At 38.1% G+C, this 21,550-nt stretch overlaps 1 protein-coding gene across 2 annotated transcripts in view; it reads right to left on the bottom strand.

Annotated features, from left to right (window-relative positions):
• LOC139975318 (ATP-binding cassette sub-family C member 5-like) overlaps positions 1 to 21,550 on the bottom strand; it is a 62,672-nt gene that overhangs the window by 19,447 nt on the left and 21,675 nt on the right. For both annotated transcript variants that reach the window (XM_071983154.1, XM_071983156.1), the window contains 9 exons: positions 21,243 to 21,390; positions 19,702 to 19,938; positions 14,366 to 14,539; positions 13,474 to 13,621; positions 10,738 to 10,886; positions 9,773 to 9,880; positions 8,760 to 9,023; positions 7,893 to 8,162; positions 4,177 to 4,380 (listed from right to left, as the gene is read on the bottom strand). In XM_071983154.1, coding sequence (XP_071839255.1) covers positions 4,177 to 4,380; positions 7,893 to 8,162; positions 8,760 to 9,023; positions 9,773 to 9,880; positions 10,738 to 10,886; positions 13,474 to 13,621; positions 14,366 to 14,539; positions 19,702 to 19,938; positions 21,243 to 21,390 — 1,702 coding nt within the window. The remainder of the gene's footprint in view (positions 1 to 4,176; positions 4,381 to 7,892; positions 8,163 to 8,759; positions 9,024 to 9,772; positions 9,881 to 10,737; positions 10,887 to 13,473; positions 13,622 to 14,365; positions 14,540 to 19,701; positions 19,939 to 21,242; positions 21,391 to 21,550) is intronic.

A 21,550-nucleotide genomic window follows, 5' to 3' on the forward strand; every position in this document is an offset into this window, starting at 1 on the left:
CTGATGGAACCTAAAATCCAACAGTTTGTTTTCCATATTGTACATCCAACCATATGCTCGTCAATGATTGACAAAGGAGGACAGGTCCTGCGAAATCCGATCGTATGATAATCCTTGTCGCTTCCTAACAGGCTACAAACTTCTGCTGCTGTGTAAATGCCGAAGCTCAGAAAAACTGGCCTCATGGAAAATGTCTAATATATAGTTGCACGAGACATGCAAACTGCTGTTCACATCTCTTTCCAAGTACTACCAAAAAATGTTCATTTAGGCCCACCAGTTAGGTGTCCCAAGATACTTTTCTGTCATATGATACATGTGAACTTAGAGGTGCACTGTATTGGCTCCAAATATGCTAGATATTCAAATATGGTCACCTTTGGTTTTCCAAATTTTTGAACTGTTTGAATTACAACCTTTGAGGAAGATGTCCTCACTTAGACATTCAGTCATCTTGTGTGTTCCTTAAAAATTGTCTGAGAACAATTTGGAGAGTAAAGACCTCCAGGAAAATACTTTTTGAAAACTTCTAGCAATTATAGCATGCTGTAATTTGGGGCCTATACTGACTACCTTTAACATTACCTATCAACTCACACAATTCTTCTTTTACTATCACCGACTCTGTAACAGGGTTCAAATTTTCACAGCTAGGGGTTTATAGTCAGTTGCCCACCCAGGTGTAATTAATACCATTTGAAAGGGATTACAACTTTTTCAATCAAATGAAAACCAAGCACTAGAGCATGGAAGGTTAATTCAGCTATGTGCAGAAAAGGGCAAATTGAGCAGCATAGGAAATTGCATTGTAAACTATTTTGAAACTAACATCATTATCCCTTTAAATTCATGCTCTGGGAATTTTGCTAAGGGGGTGGAGAATGTTATTTTTATGGCTAGAAGCCAAGTAGGCTGACTTGGGTATGGAAAGTTAGGATAAAAGGAGACTGTCATAGTGTCCTCCCTCCTCACTGTCATATTGTCCTTTCAAGCTCCACTCACTTTCACAGTGGTCAATGCAACAACTTTTATACTATAGCACTATAGACTACATAGGTCAGTGTTGCATAATGTTCACAGAATGACTTTCAGTCTTCGATAAAGGTTGGTTGCCAAATCTGTTGTTCTGGTCTACAGTTCCTAGAAAAGATTCATCTTGACTCCTACATGGTGCACCCCCACCGCCCCTAAACCCCACTTTCCCCACAATGTGATCTGCTAATTATCTAAAATATATAGAAGTAGGCTAATTGTTTGTATTAGAAACAGCTTCCAATGCAATGCATTAATGTGAAAAATTGTCAAATGATAGCACCATTTTGCATCTAAGTCACTTTACTTGTAGAAAAATTCACAAAGGGGAATCCTAGTTCCCCCACAACCCCCCCCCCCCCACACCCAGATTGCATTGGCTGTGGCAGTCACTGCATGCACAGCATGTTTCTTTATTCTTACATTAAGTTTGCTTTCTATATCAGTTTACAAGTTCCTGTACAATACAGTTCAATAAAATATCAGTTTTATATCATTCTTGAGTTCTCTCATATTTTGTATCTTTACCCACCATATATATCTGTACCCACCATTTATATCTGTACCCACCATTTATATCTGTACCCACCATTTATATCTGTACCCACCATTTATATCTGTACCCACCATTTATATCTGTACCCACCATATATATCTGTACCCACCATTTATATCTGTACCCACCATTTATATCTGTACCCACCATTTATATCTGTACCCACCATATATGTTGTATATTTGCACGCCAGTATATTATAGTCAGGCCCTCAGAGGCCAGGATATTATAGTCCGGCCCTCAGAGCTTCTCACTGAATTTTCTACACGGGCCTGAGAAGAACATTGGTGGGCGCAAAAGAGCCAGATACAATTAAAAATTTCACCACAATTTGATTGAAAATGTGCAGGGTAGACTGGGAGTATGCTCAATCCTACTTATGGCCATTAGGGCCGACATACAGCCCATTCAGTGCAAGAATTGTCGCTGATTTTTCTTGTGGACCTGTGGACTGAAAAATGTTTTGCTGGACCAATTTAGCTCGTGGGCTGCATATTCAAAACCCCTGCTTTTAATTTGCTTATTAAGATTATTCATGATAGGAAAGTTGACCTTTCTGATCCTCACATTCAGTAGCTGGTTGCATTTCAACACAACAGGGTGTAGTGGATTGAGCCTGAGTACGGTAGGGAGGGGGAGGAGAGAGGGTAGGGCACACAAATTTAAGGGACAGTAAAAGATGGGGCAGAGGTGTAAAAAATACTGCTTATGGCAGCATCTACCTACCCATCCTTCCATGATTACCATTCGTGATAAATGCATTTATATAGTTTTTGCAAAATGAACAACATATTTGACCACATGATAGTATTGCTTAAACATTAGTCATACCGATATCAGTGCTTACTCCCGATATTGTTGCAAAACCAGCCTAAACGATATGGCAATATTTTAACTAATGATCTTGAACACGAAACAAGACATTTTGCTGATATAAGCAAAATAAATGAATGAGAAACAGATGGCCACGGTGACAAAGCAAAGATGCGTTGGAACCAATGAGTCACAGAACCACTCATTGTAACTGGATTTCTTGCCGAGTTGAAAATCAGCGTGAGTTTGTCGTACGATAGATCGCAATATCTTTTGCCGGTGGGACCCCCCCCCCAACAATAATAATGATACATCTATATGGAAAATATCTTAATGGCAACTTGATTGATGCATCACAATATCTGGCGATCCTGCAGCTCCAACAGTAACTTCTGTGAAATTGTCTAGAATCCTCACTTTCTAAGAATTCAGGAAAACTGACAGCTTAAAGCGAGGTGACAGTTGTTCAATACACAGTCAGAAGTTTGACAAGAGACAGCACTGATCTGTTTTCATAACAATCCATGGGAGGATCCAACATGCCACCCCCAAGGGGGCAAAGGTCAAAACACATAAATCAGTACAGCTGCAAATCATGTCTAATACAATCAATCATTGGGTATTAGCCACATATCTACCTATGCATATGCCACTAAAAAAACACATTTTCAACTTATACCAAATTCTGTGAAGGTTATTAACAGCAAATATAAAACTACATAGGCGGTTGCATTGATTGGTGTCTTCTGTGATCAATTTTTTAAACTCATGGGATGTTAAATTGAATAAAATCAATCATAAATAAATTCAACATTAAACACATTTTAATACTTACCGCTTTGGGAAGGCGTCACTGTGACCATTGTCAGATGTGAAAGTATTTTCAATCCATGAGCACTCAAGTTGCTAGATAATAGATTTGAATTGTTCCCACTTAACAACCTTGATGCCTGTGTTCATGTAGTACACACACAGTAAAATATTCAAACACACACTATGAGAGGCCTTAAATATAAATACTTACCACCATTTGGAATTTATGCTTTTTGAATGGAACATCATGGCTGGATCAATAGTACAGTGTAGTTGCAATGATAAGCAATGCCCGGTTCACTTAATCATAAAAATAAATCAGTTGTAGAGACCGCTCCCTCTCTGATGCCTTTCAACTGACCATTTGATACCAACCTTTAAGGTCATATCTTCACTGCCTCAAATGTTAAATTCCCAATAATGATTGTGATGAAAACTGCTAAATGTTTGTTCATATTTGATTGACACATGCTTCCATGAAACTACCCATTATTCAAAGATTTTTGTTAGATTTATGTTAGGCAATACATTTCTCAGAGTGAGAAACTTGAACATGCATGACCCAATCCACAACCCTTCCCTTCCCCTACCCCCACCAATCTGAAATCTCCCACAATCCTCTTCCTCGATGCTATAGGAAATCCAGAATACAACAGTGTGTTGTACTTTAGGGCCCCTGCAATATTTTAATGTTTAACTTGATGCAATGGCTGTAGTTTACCCTCATTGAAAGAAGAATTATGAAAGACTAGACAATTTGAGCTACACTCCTTCCTCTTATTCCTGCAAAACTACTACTCTATCCCAAAAATCAGAGTTTATTCAACTTTTCCTCAAATAGTAACTTTTATTTTGGCGGGCAGAGGCACTCTTTGCGGTGTGGTAACTGAAGTTAGATTGTTCCAAGACATATGAATACATATTGCTATTGATAACAGAGAGACAGATAACTTTATCCTTACTTGCAGCTGATGTGTTACGAACAGCACAGTCTTTCCACGCAGGGCCGTCTTGATACACTTGTTGAAGATGTGGGCACCCACGTGTGCGTCTACCGCACTGAGAGGATCGTCGAGTAGGTAGATGTCCCTGTCAGCGTACAGCGCCCTCGCTATGCTTACTCTCTGCTTCTGACCACCGCTTAAGTTAATGCCTCTCTCACCTATCTGTAGTATAGTGACCCCGGATAAAATATGAATGCAGAAATTGAAGAAAGAACGGAGAGAGGTGTGTTTCAGCTGGTTATCGTACGCAAGAGAAAAATTAAAAATTCACATTTTCAGAGTTTGACATTTAGCCCCGCCCCCTCATTAATATGCAAGATAGCCATACCAAAAATAATAGGGATCATCTACTGACTATGACCAACATATCTGGTTATATTACGCAAGTGAAAAATTAAAACAGTTGAATCAAGATTGAGAGCCATTGTCCACACAATTTGCACAAATCAATCCTCTATCAACAGAGACAAATGATTTTCTTATGAAAAATTGTTTGACTAGGAAAAGGAAATCTAATTTGCAGGTGAATAGCAAAACATTAGGGTAACCCAATAACAGTGCACCAATGTTAACATTGATTTTTATGAAATTTGAAAATACAGAGGACATTGCCTGCTTAACAAACAAAAAACCCAGAAACCAAAATTGTGTAGTGGTTCCGATGCCCGAACATATTCATAGTATGGTAAGCCAACATTTTCTTACTATTTAGTCACCATACATAAATATAAGGTTGGATTCGATATGACCATTGACTCCCTGAGTCCAATTAAACTATGAAGTCAAAGAACTTTCCTGATCATATTAAATAGGTAACAAAATATTACAAGTCACCATCATCCATAAATATCTTTCTTGGATCTGGGCAGGAAGTGGCCTGTATTAGCTTTCATCTTTGAAAAAGCTAAATACCAAACCTATAGAACTTTACAAGGCAAATTCATCAATTGTTCATCCTTTAAACCACCCACCTCAAATTTCCTGACACGCCCACACCTTGCCCTCCCCCAATCCTCCACTCAGACCAACGATAAAAAAACTAATTATAGGCCACTCTCCTACCACCACTTAAATTATAAATCGAAGACCTTTCCTGATAATATTGAATTTATTGAAAACGATAACCAGTACCCACCAACCATAAATAGCACTCTTGCAGGGAGGAAGTGAACTGTATCAAATTTCATCTTACAAAGAAAGATTAGGCAGCAACCTAAAACTTCACAATACCACAATTTTGATATTAAACCAACCAGCAGAAACCATCATTCATACATAGCCTTCTTGAAACAAGCGAAGAAGTAAGTCACCCGTATCAGTTTTCATGACTGAAATGCTAGACACTAACCTAGAACCTTCCAAAGATGACTCAGCCATACAAAAGGTTTCCAGGTAACTATTCCAGACATTCCTCATTAAAGGAGCTTTCTGGGTTCAAAAATCTATCAGTTTCTCATTTTTTCCACAGCTCTACCAGGCAAGTGTTGTGTTATCCAACCAGCATATGAAAACAGATGAACCTTGTGGCCTGCCTCCAAGGTCAATGGGGGCTGTCAACACTCCCAGGCAAGTCATATTTTCAACTTTTTAATTTCTGGCTTGATCTTGCAAAGGGGGACTGGGATGGGGTGTTGTGGGATGGGGACAGAGGAGGGACAATGGGGTAGGCCAAGCATAAGTTGCCTGAGGGAAGTTAATGCAAAACTGGCTAAACCATAGTAAACAATTCTTATTTTCTTCATTTCATCTCTTTTTTAGAGTCTTTTTCTTCTTTTTTTGTCGTTGGAAAAAGAAATCAAAAAATCTGCATTATTGATTTACTGCTATAAACAAATAGATGATTTATGAAAAGTAACATCAATGGTAAAACTAACAGGTGTAAAGTTCAACATGAGCTTGCCCAATTGTTTTTAAAAATTTGCAAATATTTCAAGTACTTGTTTGCTCCGGCTCTTGCGGTACATATGTGATTGAATGACTGCTCACAGACATATCTATATTATAAAATCCATGATTAATTAATTAATTTTAATTTCAGGTTTACAGTCTTGTTCAGGGCCAAGGCCTTCTCACACGACTTTACAACTTTAACCCTGGTCATTGGTAACTTGTCACACCTACACACCAAAGTGTGCACAATTCAATCAATCTCTCCTGGGGCACCACAACCACGTACTTCCCATAGGGTGCAGCCACAAACCGGCGCAAACAACTATATTTACAAGTTACCTCGCAAGTCCCCATTTATACACCTGGGTGAAGAGAGGCAATTGAGATAAAGCGCCTTGCCCAAGGACACAACGCAATGATCTGGCCAGGGCTCGAACCTGTAATCCTTAGATCACAAGTCCACTGCATTAACCACTTGACCACAACGCCCTCACAGATGATGATGATACTGCTTTAACCCTCCTTTCATTCTGTTATTCATTGTATTACAATGTGTGTGATACATCATCAACATGTACTACTTCAACCACCCACAAAGATATAGAAATCTATAACATCTACGATACCAGCAATTCAATATATTTTTTTGGGGAACAAGATGGTGCCAGCTTATTCAAATAATATTTTATCTCTTCCCCTCTTCCTGGAAAGAAAGTATCCCTGTAAATGTTCGTTTACATTAGTTAGACACGCATGATCTAGTAACAAGTTATTTGTTCATGCACTCATGAAAAAATTGTCAAACATTAAGCAATACTTTCACTTTTGGTAAATCTTTGAAGGACGGTACCGATGTGCTATTACTTAACCTATTTACATCGATGTTTGATCTGGCAGAGAGCGCTGAAATAATTCAGCACCATGCAGGATTAAAAATTTTGAGAATTTTAAATGAATTTAAACAGAGAGAGGAAATAGGAGCATGTTTAATTATCTTTATTGTACAATCGTGCCGTGTTTCATTATTATTACTTACATTTGAGGGAGAGGCAAAGGAAAGGGGCTGCCCAGGACATTGATTTATGGTTCACCAAGGAGGGAAGCAACTACCAACAGGGTTCCATGGAATTATCACACTACAAATCCATACATATCAGACTTCACCAAGGGGTAGGAAGCTTCCAAAAATTGGGGGGGGGGGGCACAGCATCAGAGGGGCACTTTCTCATTCCACAACCACCACTCTCTATGCTATAAACCGATACACACCGGCCATATCACTTAAATATATATGTGTTAGTATGCTATCAATACTATTATGGTGCATGTGACTCTATCAACCTACACCTGTACTTCTGTCCTTTCATAATTTAGAACTTTCCAAAAATAAATCCTCCAGTGTTCATTCCTTGAACAAAAGTCTTTAGCAACCTTGGTTAAATCCTAAGCATGTACAAACTAAAACTAAATAATTAAAATAAAGCATTAAAATTAACAAAGGCATAAGATATGCAAAAGACAGGGGCACATTTTACTTGCCAGTAGGGCACATTTGCTATTTTGGAAAAAAAGTGGGGGCACTTGCCCCCATAGGGGCAAGTGCCCCCCCACTTTTTTCCAGTGCCCCCCTGGCTTCTACCCCCTGGACTTCACTATAAAACATTCACATAGTTCCTTTGAAACAGGAAAGTTTCTGCTACCTTCGAAAGTAACCTGCACGTTGCCGAAATAACTACGAAAATTTCACGAATGCAAAAATGAAACTAGTAGAATGTTCGACTAACCTCTGTGAGATCTTTATTCATCATTATCTCAAAGTCTGGATTAAGACAACAGGCTGCTACGACCTTATCGTATCTTTCTCTGTCAAACGACTTGCTGAATAAGATGTTATCTCGGACGGTTGCGTTTTGAATCCATGCCTGCTGGGTGACCAGGGCCATGGACCCGTCCATGGCAACCGAACCAGAGACAGTCTCCATCTGGTCTAGAAGTGCATAGAGGAGGGAGCTCTTACCGCTGCCCACTGCACCACATATCCCGACTAATTGTCCCTGTAATTGAGAGAGAGAGGGGAATGTGACATACTGGTAGAAACGTCACCAACCATTTATAAAGGGGGGGGGACACTAAATTGATAGCAACATTTGGGGGGGGGGAGGGGACAGAATTTGGTTATGTAAACTTATGCCTCAGGTGCCAACTGCAAGTGAAGGATGCAAAGCCATCTTGATATGGGGTCCATGAGCTTGCCAAAGGGCCCCTTGTGAGGTCAATGGGGGGGTGGGGAGCAAATGGTAAGCACCAAGAAAGCATGGAACAACTTTGATGGGCTTCATTATGAAGCAAATTTGTTATGTAATACCAAAATGTATTGTGAAGAGTATTGTGAAGAGAGTAGTCCATGTTCTTCAAACCCCCCATCCTCCAATCCACCCCCCCTCCCCGCCCACACCCATTCACACACAAATTTTTCAAGGTTATTCTGCACAATATTCGATCATTGTTAAGCTTTCACATGCATTTCCATTCAAGTTATACAGAACAATTACAAGAGAGCAAAAATAAAAACATGTTATTATTAAAGAACTGCAAAGAAAGTGACGGAAGCCACACACACTTTTGAGAATGAGAATGTTCTTCGTCATTACCTTTGGTACACACAAATCAATGTCTTTCAACATGTACGTGTGCTTCCTGGTTCCATTTTGCTCGAGGAGCTTCTCGGCTCCTGCGGCTTTCGCATCTTTGGCATTTTCTGTCCCCACTTCGTCGAGGTCTTCTCGAGAGGCAGATATTTCGACCTCTTCCAGTCTCTCCGTCCAGCAGAATGATCCTCCCGTGACTTCGATGGCGTTGTCTTCATCTTCTGGGTCTTCGTATTGTAGAGTGGTTTCTTTCATGAGCAGAATTACCTTCAATTGTAAAAAAAAAAAACTTTCGTTAAATGAAATAAAGAAGGAATCGACAGTTTATAAAAATGTGCTAGCTGCAGAGCAACAATCGAGCACAAATCAAATTTCAGTCTTGTAGTCCAAAAATAAGTCCAGACCTAATTATGCACAGTGCACTATTTCTTCATTCATCCGCAACATAAATTCTTTGGATTTTAAAAATATTGGACTCGAGTCCAGAGTTTATATATGTCTGATATTACAGCCACAGTGGTTACTATGTTTCGTACATAATACAAGCAGCTATATGTCTTCAAGAGCAAAGAAATAAGTGGTCAAACCGTGAATTCAAACCATCGGCCACAGACTTACAATTCCCATACTCTACTGATTGAGCTATCCTGTTTTCATTTAATTTTGCTTTGCTAGTTTGCCAATCTTCAAAACACAATTTCAATCAGTTTTCTGTTCATGATTCATTTTTTATTTCTCTTTTTGCTGGGTTGCCAATCTTCAATATTTTTCCCAATCAATTTTCTGGTTCATGACATTTTTTTTATTTCTACAGATTTTATTTTTACAGTCATACAGAAAAATCATCATTACCAGCTGCCATGCAGTAAAGATCCTTTAAGGATTTAAACTAGATCACCAGTCCACCTCAGCCTAATTGGTTGAAACAGGACAACAAGGCCTGCAGGCAACCAAGGACGCCACAGTACCGAACCACTTGATAAGTTTAGTTAATAACCAATTTGTAGAAACTATACCTTCATTCTTTTCAGGGCTATGGACGTTTCAGAGAGGGGCTTCAGAGCCATTGGTATGATGTATATGACGACTCCAATGCCGTAGAAAAGTGACATCAAAGCATAGGCCTGTGGATAAGAGTAGACATGAGTAATTACAAAAGATGACATCATCAAAAATCAACCAATCAGAGATGAGAAACAATACAAGTTTTTAATAATACTGAGAATTTGAATCCAATATTTCATCACACACAATATTGGCATGTTCATTTAATTACAAGTCGATGGAGCAAAGCAGCAATTTGATGAAATGACCGCTGTCTTTACGTCGTATTTGAGCAAAAATCAAAGACGGTACAGATCCATCAAATCAGTTCAAGGTTGTTTGCAATGGCCTGGCAAACACGCACTGGCGTTTATAGGTTTGAAACAAGGTCTTAATTGGCGATGATATTATTTATTCTGTTTTATTTACAAGGAATCACAATACGGCTCAGTAATCAGTCTCATGCAACGATAAGCTAAAAAAAATCCCCCCCAAAAAATCATTCATTTATATATCGTAATTGTAAATAACTCCTCAATTTTTTAACAATTTTGTTATAATTAACAGAACAATCTTTGGAATGACAGAGACACTGTCAGTGCTACCTGCATATGTCTGTATGTTAATATGATTCTGCTAATACAGTGTAAAAGACACAAATAATATTGATCCCTGGCTTTCAAGTTTAGTCAATTAGTTGTAAGTTAAAACATAGTCGTACTGATTGGTTTTGAGGTGACACTAGAGGCCATGTATTTGGCCAAACTTACAATTGTTTACTTCCAACCTGTCCCCAATATATCTCACTTCTTCACCCCAGCCCTCTCATGCCCAACCCACCCCAGCCCTCCATTATTCTACAAAAGTCATGCCCTATCACTGGCTATCTGAATATCAATTTCATTTCTCTCATATGGGGGTGATATAGGTATCATACCTCGGCAGCAGTTACTGTTCCACCAGCTAACACATGGGTGACTATGGTTGTCATAGCAGCAGCTGGAGCAATAAATGTTGCCATGGCAATGCTAAAGCTTTGCATGTACCCTGCCTTCTGAAGAAAAGACTGCTCGTGACTTCTGACCCCTGCAACAAAGAACAGGTGAACATGAAGTTTAACAATGCATGACATGTAATGTACAATCTAATGTAAGTCTTCTAGGAATAAACACGCTATTCCATCGCGTTGCAACTCAAGAGTTTCACACACACACATTGAGTTCTTTTCACTGCGGCTATCATCAGGCAATATATATGTACATACACTCAGAGCAGTACATTATAATGGTTCTACATTGCGTTATAGGTCCATAGATTTGCACAATACTGAACAGCCAGGATTTTGAAGGACCCACAGAAGATTGGCGTGAACCCACTACCACTCCTCCTCTTGCAGAGGTGACATATAGGCCAGGCTAGGGGAGGGCGGGAATGAGGGAAAGAAATTAACAAATGAGTTTATCCATATGCCATTGATTTTTGGTGATTTTAATGGCTTCTAAATCAGATGAAAGGGCCGGTAAGATGCATGAAAAGTTTAGAGTAATAAATTGATAAATTAATGAGATGGCATATTCCGAACTTCATCGTAAGGAAAGTCATTTGAACATATTTTCAAGAACTGATATGCCAAAAAAAAAAAATCATAAAGCTACTGACCATTTAGCTAAATATGCAATATTAGTGCAAATATTTCAACTTTCAATTCTGCCTAAAAGATTTTGAAAAATTTCCCCTTGTTTCAGCAACCAAACCAATTATTACACAATGTGATTTGGACATTTCATCTACATGTTGAAATCTTGAATCCTGAAACACTCAACATTAAATATACCTCTATATCATTTCCTGTACAACTAACAAAATAGCTTCCTCAACCAAAAGAAAGCAAATATAAACTTTATTAAACACACTCTTGTTTTTACTGTTTTTCACCTGTAAAGATATGAAAGTTTAGCTGTGGAATGAAGGAACTTAAAAGTAGCTTTCCTTTCGTTAGGTGTATATCTTAGCTGAAAACTTTCAGTTCATTTTCATTTTGACTTCCTTTGACATATTTTGACTTCTGAAATATGAAAATCTGTTTAAGTTTGCTATTTAATTATTCACTTTAAAATGTTGGATACATCAATATTTGAATAATTTTCTCCTTGTCTCCTTTTAAAATTCCCATGAATTTGCATATTTTTTATATTATTCAAAATGGAACACAAACAGGGTTGGAATATCGCCCAAATATGTTAGTATTTAATTAAAATTACTAAAAGTTGCCAAAGTTTACATTTCTCAAACTCTTAATATTTTTTAAAGAAAATTTCAGACACTTCAGCAGTTTAAATAAATTTAGACAATGGACTCAGTGAGGTCCAAGTGTTATTCCTGGAGATGACAGTAAATAGTCTGTACTGAGGAAACATGGGACCACTGATCTTTCTTTCGATCATATTTGGGCCAGAAGACAAGAGTCCTGACATTTTTTTAGTCACAATAGAAAAGGGTAACTACTTTATTTTAGATTCAGATTTCTACTTTAAGAAATCTAGTTCCTCATCCAGACCAAACAGGAACCGTTACATTTCCGGTCGGCAAACAGTACACTCATATCGAGAGGGTCAATTGCAATGAATGGTCGTTACATCACGTAATATAAACAAAACTTTCTGAACCTCATGCAGAAAATGAGTCGTATGGCAAGTTTTGCAATTTACTGACTAAAAGCTGTAATTTGCAGTCTACCACTGAACCAATGAACTGGTAGGCTTGACATAGAACCATAATACTATCAAACTTGATGATAAAGCAAAAATTTCATGTAAACTGGGAAAACCAATATGAAATTGAGCACTTATTTTAAAAACATTACCATATTTATTTATAAAAAAATTACTGAATCTCCCTAAAAATTTAGGTCTCCTTACACGGATAGAGGTCAGGGAACCAATTGTCTCATCAAACGACATCTGATCTTTATATATTTATTTATTTATTGGTATGCATATACTGTTGTCCCAAGCCAATGACACAAGTTTTAAATCAGGGCAGGGGGGCAGGGTTGGGGGTCAAACCAAATATTCAGTGATGTTGATTGTTGAAGGCACACCCATGCAAGCACAGGACTATTTGAAAAACATTTCTCTGAAAATTATGGGGTTGGCCTGCATGGTTCCCCCTCCCCATTGTCCTGGTTCCTCCTCCCATTGTCCTGGTACCCACTCCCCCCTTTGTCAGGGACCCACTCCCTATTATACCAATGCAAGAGAAGCAAAACGTACAAATGGGAAATAATTTCAAAAACGCAAACTTTTTTACAGCATGACCTTTCATTCTATGACTTTCCAAAATTAACTTGTCATGTTTCCAGGTAAAAGGATGTTGTTTCTTTCCTTTATGACATCAGCCAAATATTCCAATAATCTCTTAACCAAAAGAGATTTATGAAATCACTCACTGCACAATTTTGGCCGCAGATCGAAGCAAATTTATTTATGTAGAAAAAATCTATTAAAGACACTTTGTGTCTGTCAATGTACCCACAGATTTGTTCCCCACTTTTCCCTCCTAAATACAAAGCTCAACCACCACCATCCCCCTCCCCTCACCCCCCCCCCTCCCCCACCCCCTCCCCCTCCCCACTCCCTTCCAATCTCCCTACCCAAAACATTATCAATCATACCTGAGATAGTTTTAGAGAAAGTATCTTCCCAAGCATATTTCTTGATGAGGTTGATGTTGGCCAACAGTTCCCCCATCAGACGAACCCTTCGGTCAGACACGCCCACAATCTTAGATCTGATCTGTCCAATCAGCTTCGACAGAAATACCTGACGGGAGCAAAAATAGACAGGGTGGATGTAAGCTGGACAACACAGAGCAATCCTACAAATATAGATTTGAGGAAGACTCCTTGAACAGCAGATGTACACATACATCCTTATATTCTCTCTTCTCTCCCCCCCCTTCCCCCCCCCCCACCAAGTGTCTCACCTTGGCCACTTTCCAACCTGATGTGGCTGTTCTCCTTCCTGCAGAAGTCTACAAGTCCCATGCATTTGTAATCATTTGGTTTATTGATGTGAATATAATGTTCCATATTGCCACTCTTTTTTATCCGAATGAAAAACGTTTTAACGCCAGTATTATGTATGACCTTTTCTCCTCAAATAAAACAAAATAACTTTCCTGATTGACACACTATTGAAGAGTGAAGAATTTTCCTACTTTTCCTACAAAATACATTATTTGCCAATCTTGAGCATCCGACTATAGTAACACTCAAGAAATTCTATCATAATGACTTCAATCACATATCCACCAGTCTTCACCTGTCCTCCATTCACCTTGTGTCACTTTCAAAAGATAGTAAACCAAACAAACTTATTGTCCATTATTCCCAGGAATTAGCTTTAATAATATAATGCTCATTGCCCGCAACCCCTCCCCCACCCCCCAATGCTGAGAAAACCACTGCTCATATCACTGAAAGTTACAAGCATATCACCAAAAAATTACAAAGGAAATAAGTATATCACCGAAAATTACAAAGGAAATTTTCAAGAGAAGCATACTTGGCCAAAAAAGATGAGCAGCATAGAGATTACGCCAACGATGGAGGCAGGGCCAATCAGAATGATTGTACCAATCAGCATCAGGATCATGAAGATGGGAGCTGCGGTGAAGATCGCAGACACCGTACAGGCTTCCAGCAGGCGTTGACCGTCATTGACATAAATATTCACCACCTGAGATAAACAAGGTTACAAACTGATATGTTTAATCCTGTCTATTTTTCTGCTTGTGCAGTTAAGACTGTAATTATAGACAGCTCAATTATGTATGCATACATGATGTATATAGGCCTAACTCAATTATGTACATACATAAACAGTCACTCCCAGATTAATGTATGTCGTCCAGTTTAATACATAGTTGTTGACAGTGGCGGAGCGTCCATACAGTCAGGGGGGGGCGGATGCCCCCCCTGACGGACTCAAATGTACTGCTGGCGCCCTTTTCAGCTTTTTACTACTTTTTACATATTCGCGATTATTGACTTTTTTATTGCGCTCTCGTCTACCTATTGACATTTGTCAAATTTTGTTGGTGTAATTTTCTGACAAAATGGCAATGACACCTTTTTATTCTTCGTTTATCTGTATATTAGCAAGGCCCGGAAAAGGTCATTTCCTGCGATCTAGGGAGTATCTTTACTCAAAAAATGTCTGTACGCTCCGCGCCAACCTGTGGTGGCGTTCCACTTAGATAGTGTCAAAAGCGCCCCTACAGACCATTCTCGCCCCCTCTGACCAATACCCTAGCTCCGCCACTGGTTGTTGACAATTGACAATTCATAATCATGGACGTTAAATATGAATCTAAGAGACTGACTTGGGCCAGCTTGGGCTTTGATTAGCCAATGATGGCTTCTTAGCAAGTTCCTGCTTGCAGGAGGATCTAAAATACATACAATACATACAAACATTACATATATATAGGCCTACCACTTCAACGTACACCTGAATAACTACATTATTTGGAGTTTAGTAATACTATGTAATCACATTAGGTATCATTAAGTTTTACTGTAGTTTTCTTCCTTTATGTGTTATTCTCTTTTCTGGCAAGAGGGAAGCCCCCTGGTTTTTTTGTTCAATTAAATTACTTTCTGACTACATAGTACTTAATTACCTTATGGAGGTAACAGTTCTACTTTGACTCTTTCCGATTGTTTGTTTATGAACCTCGAGCAGCCACTGTCCTATACCACTCTGCAGGGAACTAATAACAGTATCACACATTAAACCTGCCTCATTAATTTTAACTGAAGATCCTTCTCACATGTTCATTTAGAGTTGTGATATTTCCGTCATGTGTATTTTGCATGACAACGATCACCTTGACATCACAGAAGGCTGTTTTATACAAAACCTTCTCATATTACAAAATGGATCAAACTATAAACCAGAAGACACAAAACAACCAAGATATATGTATAAAACATTCAATATTTGCATATAAGAAGAGGTTACCTTAAATATCTGCTTTATTGGCTCCATTTATGGCACGCTATAGCTAGGAAAGTTTTGTGATCGACCTGCCACGGTCTTAAATCGACCTCAATTAGCCTGCATAGCTTCTTAACACCATTAGGCTCTTTGTGTAAACACTGTGTGGTAATATGTTCATGTCCACACTCTACAGTGTAGTTAATCATACAGCGTTCACACAAAGACTCTCATACAAGAAAAAATATGTGGCCGGCATTGCAGACTAGTTGGTAAAAAGAGGTCATTTTACGACCAAGGCAGGTCGATGAAATAATCTCAAGAAACTTTTCCATTATAGCGTGCTATAGTTTACAGGGTCTACACAGCAGGCCTTTAAACTGCAAGTCAACAGAGATCACCTCGCAAAAGGCAACAGGTTATTTTTAAGATTACTTCATAATAACACATCGATAAAACAATGACCCAAAATCCAGACAGACAGAACGACAATTCAATTTTATCATCTTCTTTGATAAATTGTTATTTAAGAGTTTTAGTCTTCACCACCTTTAAGGTCGGTGTCGATTGACCATTGATCATCTTTTCAAGAAAATCACTCATATGTGAAATCATTTCTTTTGTCCTATTGGTCACTTTGGGGTTTACTTGCATTTTTCACTACCACGGTCAGCCATTGAAACCTGTGTAGGCTAGTAGCCAAATACTTTAATATAACAAAATAGAATCAGCTTGTGTGTAATAAATTCTGTTTTTCCTGTTTTTTATAGCTATATACTACAAACTTGGTCATCATTGTGTAGGTTAGTTGGTAAATGGCTTATGACAAATTAAAATGGTCCTGCTGGGCTAAATATTAACAGAGGTCTACGGATACTTATGAACAACACTGTCCCAATCACTCTAACAGGCTTTAGAAATCATGAAAATAACTACAACTCCCCATCAAAAATTCATCAAAGACAGACCATTTTACAAGTCTTTTCTCAATTCTAGTTTTAGTTATGAATTAAACATTAGCTAATTTATGCACATTGATGATGTAATGGGAGTGACTGCCTAATTTTCTTTTATGTTATTCCTTTGTTTTTAACAACCTTCGTTTCAAGGACACTGTAACAGGTTTGTGGTCAAATTCGGTTTTGGAAATATTTTATTGTCTTCTTTGAAAAGAAGAATATCACATTATTCAAATGATATATGAGGGCTTGTAATTAGAGTAAACTTATCAAGGCCTAAAATAATCAAGTTTGATGAGTGCAATATTCCATGTGGTAGTTTGCACAAATTTAATGACTTTCCCAGATTTTATCAAAACTTCAAATGTGTAGGCCTATATCTTGGAAACAAAAATGCAAATTGGCTAGTTGTCTGTGTACTTTAACATCTATGCAAGTGCAATGCCTTTTGACTATGAATTAACAAACTTGATCACCATTTTGTGGGCTAGTTGCTAAGTAACTTATTATGAAAAATTAAAAATTAATATGATAAATAAAAAAGAAAATCTTCATCCTGGGCTTAACATTAACCCGAAAGCTACATGAATACAATGTATTATGACTATATAGGCATGCACTCACAAATGTGATCAGCATATATAGTGTAAGCTTAATAGTTGCCATGTAACTTAATATTAAATACACTTTTTCAGCTGGACTTATTCTAGTGACAGGAAAGGCTAATTATCAGCTAATTGCACCTAGTAAAGTTAAATTTAAACTTTTTAAGTTTTACAGTCTTCTATCAAGGCAAAGACCTTCTTACGCAACTTTTAAAAACATTTAACCTCTGGTCGTTGGCAACTTGTCACATCTGCATACCCAGGGTGTGCACACACAGTCGCACCTGGGGAACACAGTACACCACATCAACATGTCCCCTGGGGGACTTCTCATAGGGAGCAGCCAAACTCCTGCATGCCCCAACTATATTAAAGTTACCCCCCAGGTCCCCATAAATTACACACCTGCGTAAAGGGGGGTGGGGAAGATAAAGTGCCTTTACCCAAGAACCCAATGTCAAGCTCTGCCTAGGACTCAAACCTGCAATACATAGAGCGCAAGTCTGTTGCCTTTGATAGCCATTTGACCATGACGCCATGACGCCAAAGATGTTTCAGTATAAACAGGATGTCTACATTACTTGGTAATGACAAATATAAACAATTGAAGGTACTGTTTTGTTATACTTTTCTTATTGTTACTATTGTTCTTATTGTTATTATTGTTACTATTGTTCTCCTTCTTATTGCACTTGTTGTGATATCTAGTTGTTATAGTGAGGTTTTTCTTCTTTATTTATTTTGTCTTGCATATCATTTATATTATTCTTAATTTTTACCTTTGTTCTATTTCTTACTTGAATTGTTCTTATTCTGACACAAGGTAATTATCATTCTTTATTGTTACTTATTGTTCTCATTGTTTACCTATTGTTCTTTATATGTATTTGGCTATTTTTGTGACTTATTGATTTCTTTTTAATTATCTATTCTCCCCCCCCCCCCACCCTTCCCCATATATCCAGTTTATAATGTATTCTCTCCCTATACTTATCTCACTTTTCTTTCATAAATTTCCTTTCTTGTTATTAATATTTATTTGTTTTAAATTTTCCTCTCTCTCTCTTAAACTTTTTAAACACTTAAACAGACATTAACTAATAACCACAAGATAGACTTTGAAATGAAATTACTGAAATCTGCAATACCAGCACAAAGACACACAACTTTAAACATACCACCTCATAGCCATTGGCTTTCGGCCTTGCAAGAACATTCAACCTTGAAAGTGGATACCACTCACCACAAACCGTGGGAGGGCGCAACTTCCGGATAACCTTGAATTTGAGATTTTAATGCTTTGGAGTTCATCTGAACGACCTGGATATTAGATCATGGTTTATTTGTAATTAGAGAATAAATTTGTCTGCCAGATAAGTAGTTTTTAAGATGTAATCACAGACCTATCGTACACAGCAATGTTGTGTCACAAACACTGTGGGGTTGCTCCTCCATGAGATGGGAGCATAACCTTTGACCGGAAGCTGCAGTGATACTTTCCACCAAATATAGTGGATTTGTATCCTTCATGCCACGGTTTTCTTTGGTTATACCAACAGATGCGAGCATTTAGCCACAGCTTTATTAATATGTGTGACGGGAATTAAACCCTTAGGAATAAGTAGAGCAAATTTCCTGAATGAAAATGCAGAGAAAACAGGAAAATAGACAGAACTAAATCAGGAGTCATACTGAAACAAATAAAGCAAGATAGGAGAGAAGTAGGCCTGCAACAAACACATCACACTATTGTTCATGCTCTTGCTGAATACCGAAATTTGTGAAATTCAAAGAGTGAACATTTTTTTTGGGGGGGGGGGGGAATTTCACGTATTGTAGAATGCCACAGAAATTTGATACGCTCCCTGTTCCTCTACAGTAGTCAGTTATGAAAATGGTAAGCTGGTGGGCAGTTCTGACATAAACCAAACAGAGACTTTTAAAATAGCGAATATTAGTTATACTTGGTTAGGGTATTACTCTTGCTGATCAAAAAATATATGTTACTGTTATTAAGCATTCTTCTGCAGTCATGAATTATGTGTTCAAAGCAGAAATGCTTGGTGACAGGTACTTAGGAAATGTGGACACTTTGCAGTATGATTCACTGTGTTGTCACCACAAAGAAGATGTTGCAAAGCAGTGACATAATCAAAAACTATTTTAATCCCCCCCCCCAAATATAATAACAATAATGATAATGGCATCTTTAATATCATACATAGCAAAAGTAACATGAAGAATAGCTGTGACCATGTAGGGTTTTTTTTCCCTCCTCAGTGTACATTTGGAAAAGAAAAAAAATGAAACCATAATTTTTCAAAATTTTGCTCACCTCTCCCACAGATGTATCAGCTAAACTTTGGACATTCAAAAGTTTCTTGTAGATGGTCATAAGAACCGCTGACCTCAATCGGCAAGCCGTTCTGACGTTGATGTACCATGAAAAGTTTGTCCCTAGCGCTCTGAAGGCAGTGCTCAAGAACAGATAGAGAGACAGGAGTAAGCCCTGTTGAAGATTCTCTGTTGGACTATCCGTTAAGTAGTTGACTATTGAATACAGGATGTATGCCTGCGAGCCAAGAATGATACAAAAGTCTGATTAAAGGTAGTCAGTATAGGCCCCAAATTATAGCACGCTGTAATTTGCTATAAGTTTTCAAAAAGTACTTTCCTAGAGGTCTTTACTCTCCAAATTGTTCTCAGACATTTTTAAGGAACACACTTGTAAGATGACTGAAATGTCCCAGGGAGGGAAATTTCATCGAAGGTTGTGATAAAAAACAGTTTAAGAATTTCGACCAAAGGTGACCATATTTGAATATCTAGCATATTTGGGGCCAATACAGCGTACCTTTAAAGTTGATCAGCAATGCCTTTAAATAGGCTAGGTAGTTAGATGTCAAGTTCATAACTATCACCATGCAGGGAATAATTAAGTTTTCAAATTTTGTGTGGCAGTTTTGAAGGCTCTGAATCTTTGTCTCCTCATAAAGTACTGTTGGTTTCTGTGTACAGAAGCTGTGTACAGACGCTGTGTACATCTTCGTATTTGTGTAGCAATTTTACCATTTTGCATAGCATTTTGCAATGCGATGCTGGATAAGTTATTTCCTGTCAGGGACCAGGGATTATTATTAGGTGACTGAGCTTGGGTCAGTGATGTTGGTTACTCCATTTATGCTGCCACCAAGCTCATGTTAAAAATAATTTGATGGCCATGGTTGTCTCTCTTCCCACCCCCCCTCCCCACCCCCTCCAAGGGAATATTGAAGCATTCAATTTTTTTGTCTCTTATATAAAATAGTATAGTTCAGGGGTACAAATCTTGCTATACATCATTGGACTTGTATAGTCTTATGACCATTTTATGCTCATAGCGTTTTGCTATGCGATGCTAGCTAAGTTATTCCTTGCCCAACCTAACCCAACCCCAACCTCCCTCCCCTGACCCTATCAATATTATACTCAATACTGCTTTTAATGCAAACGAACCTGTAAAAATGAAATTAAAGCAAAAAGAAACTTATTAAAGTTCAGAGGTAACTGACTTTTTTATGTATTGGGATAAATGGTTATAAATATGCATACAGATAGATAGATCTCTTATTGCCTCCAAATATGCTAGGAAGTCAAATAATGGTCACACATAGTCAGACTTTCAACAAACAGTTAACTGATACCCACAGAGTGTTCGCACAACTCTTAAGTCATTTAATTATCATAGCAACCACTCCTCTGTGTCTGAGAATTATGTGGAGAGGCCAGAACCTCTAGGAATTAAAAGTATTTTCAATTTTTTTGTGTTATCCTCATTTTGGAATATATGCTAAATTTAAGGGTGGGGGGGGGGGGGATAATGCTAAAGCTACTCACCCCTATCAGAAAGTTGGAACCAAGTGACAAAAGGCTCAGGAACATAGAGAAGATCAATCGTGTCCTGATGAATCGGATCAAGGTCTTACCCAAGCTGGCATCTTCCTCTCCCTTCTTGACAAGTTCTTCTTGCCATAACCGAGTGAGTCTGACGAAGAGAATGTCAATAGTTGTAAAACAATGCACTCATCTCTTATTACATTCTAAGAAACACATTAGGCTATTGTAGAAGACCTCCCATCTGCCCTTCCCCCCCCCCTCCCCCTTTCCTGCCACTATGAACCTCTTTATTGCTAAGTCATTAGTAT

Source organism: Apostichopus japonicus, chromosome 10 (assembly GCF_037975245.1).
Source record: "Apostichopus japonicus isolate 1M-3 chromosome 10, ASM3797524v1, whole genome shotgun sequence".
Taxonomy (NCBI): domain Eukaryota; kingdom Metazoa; phylum Echinodermata; class Holothuroidea; order Aspidochirotida; family Stichopodidae; genus Apostichopus; species Apostichopus japonicus.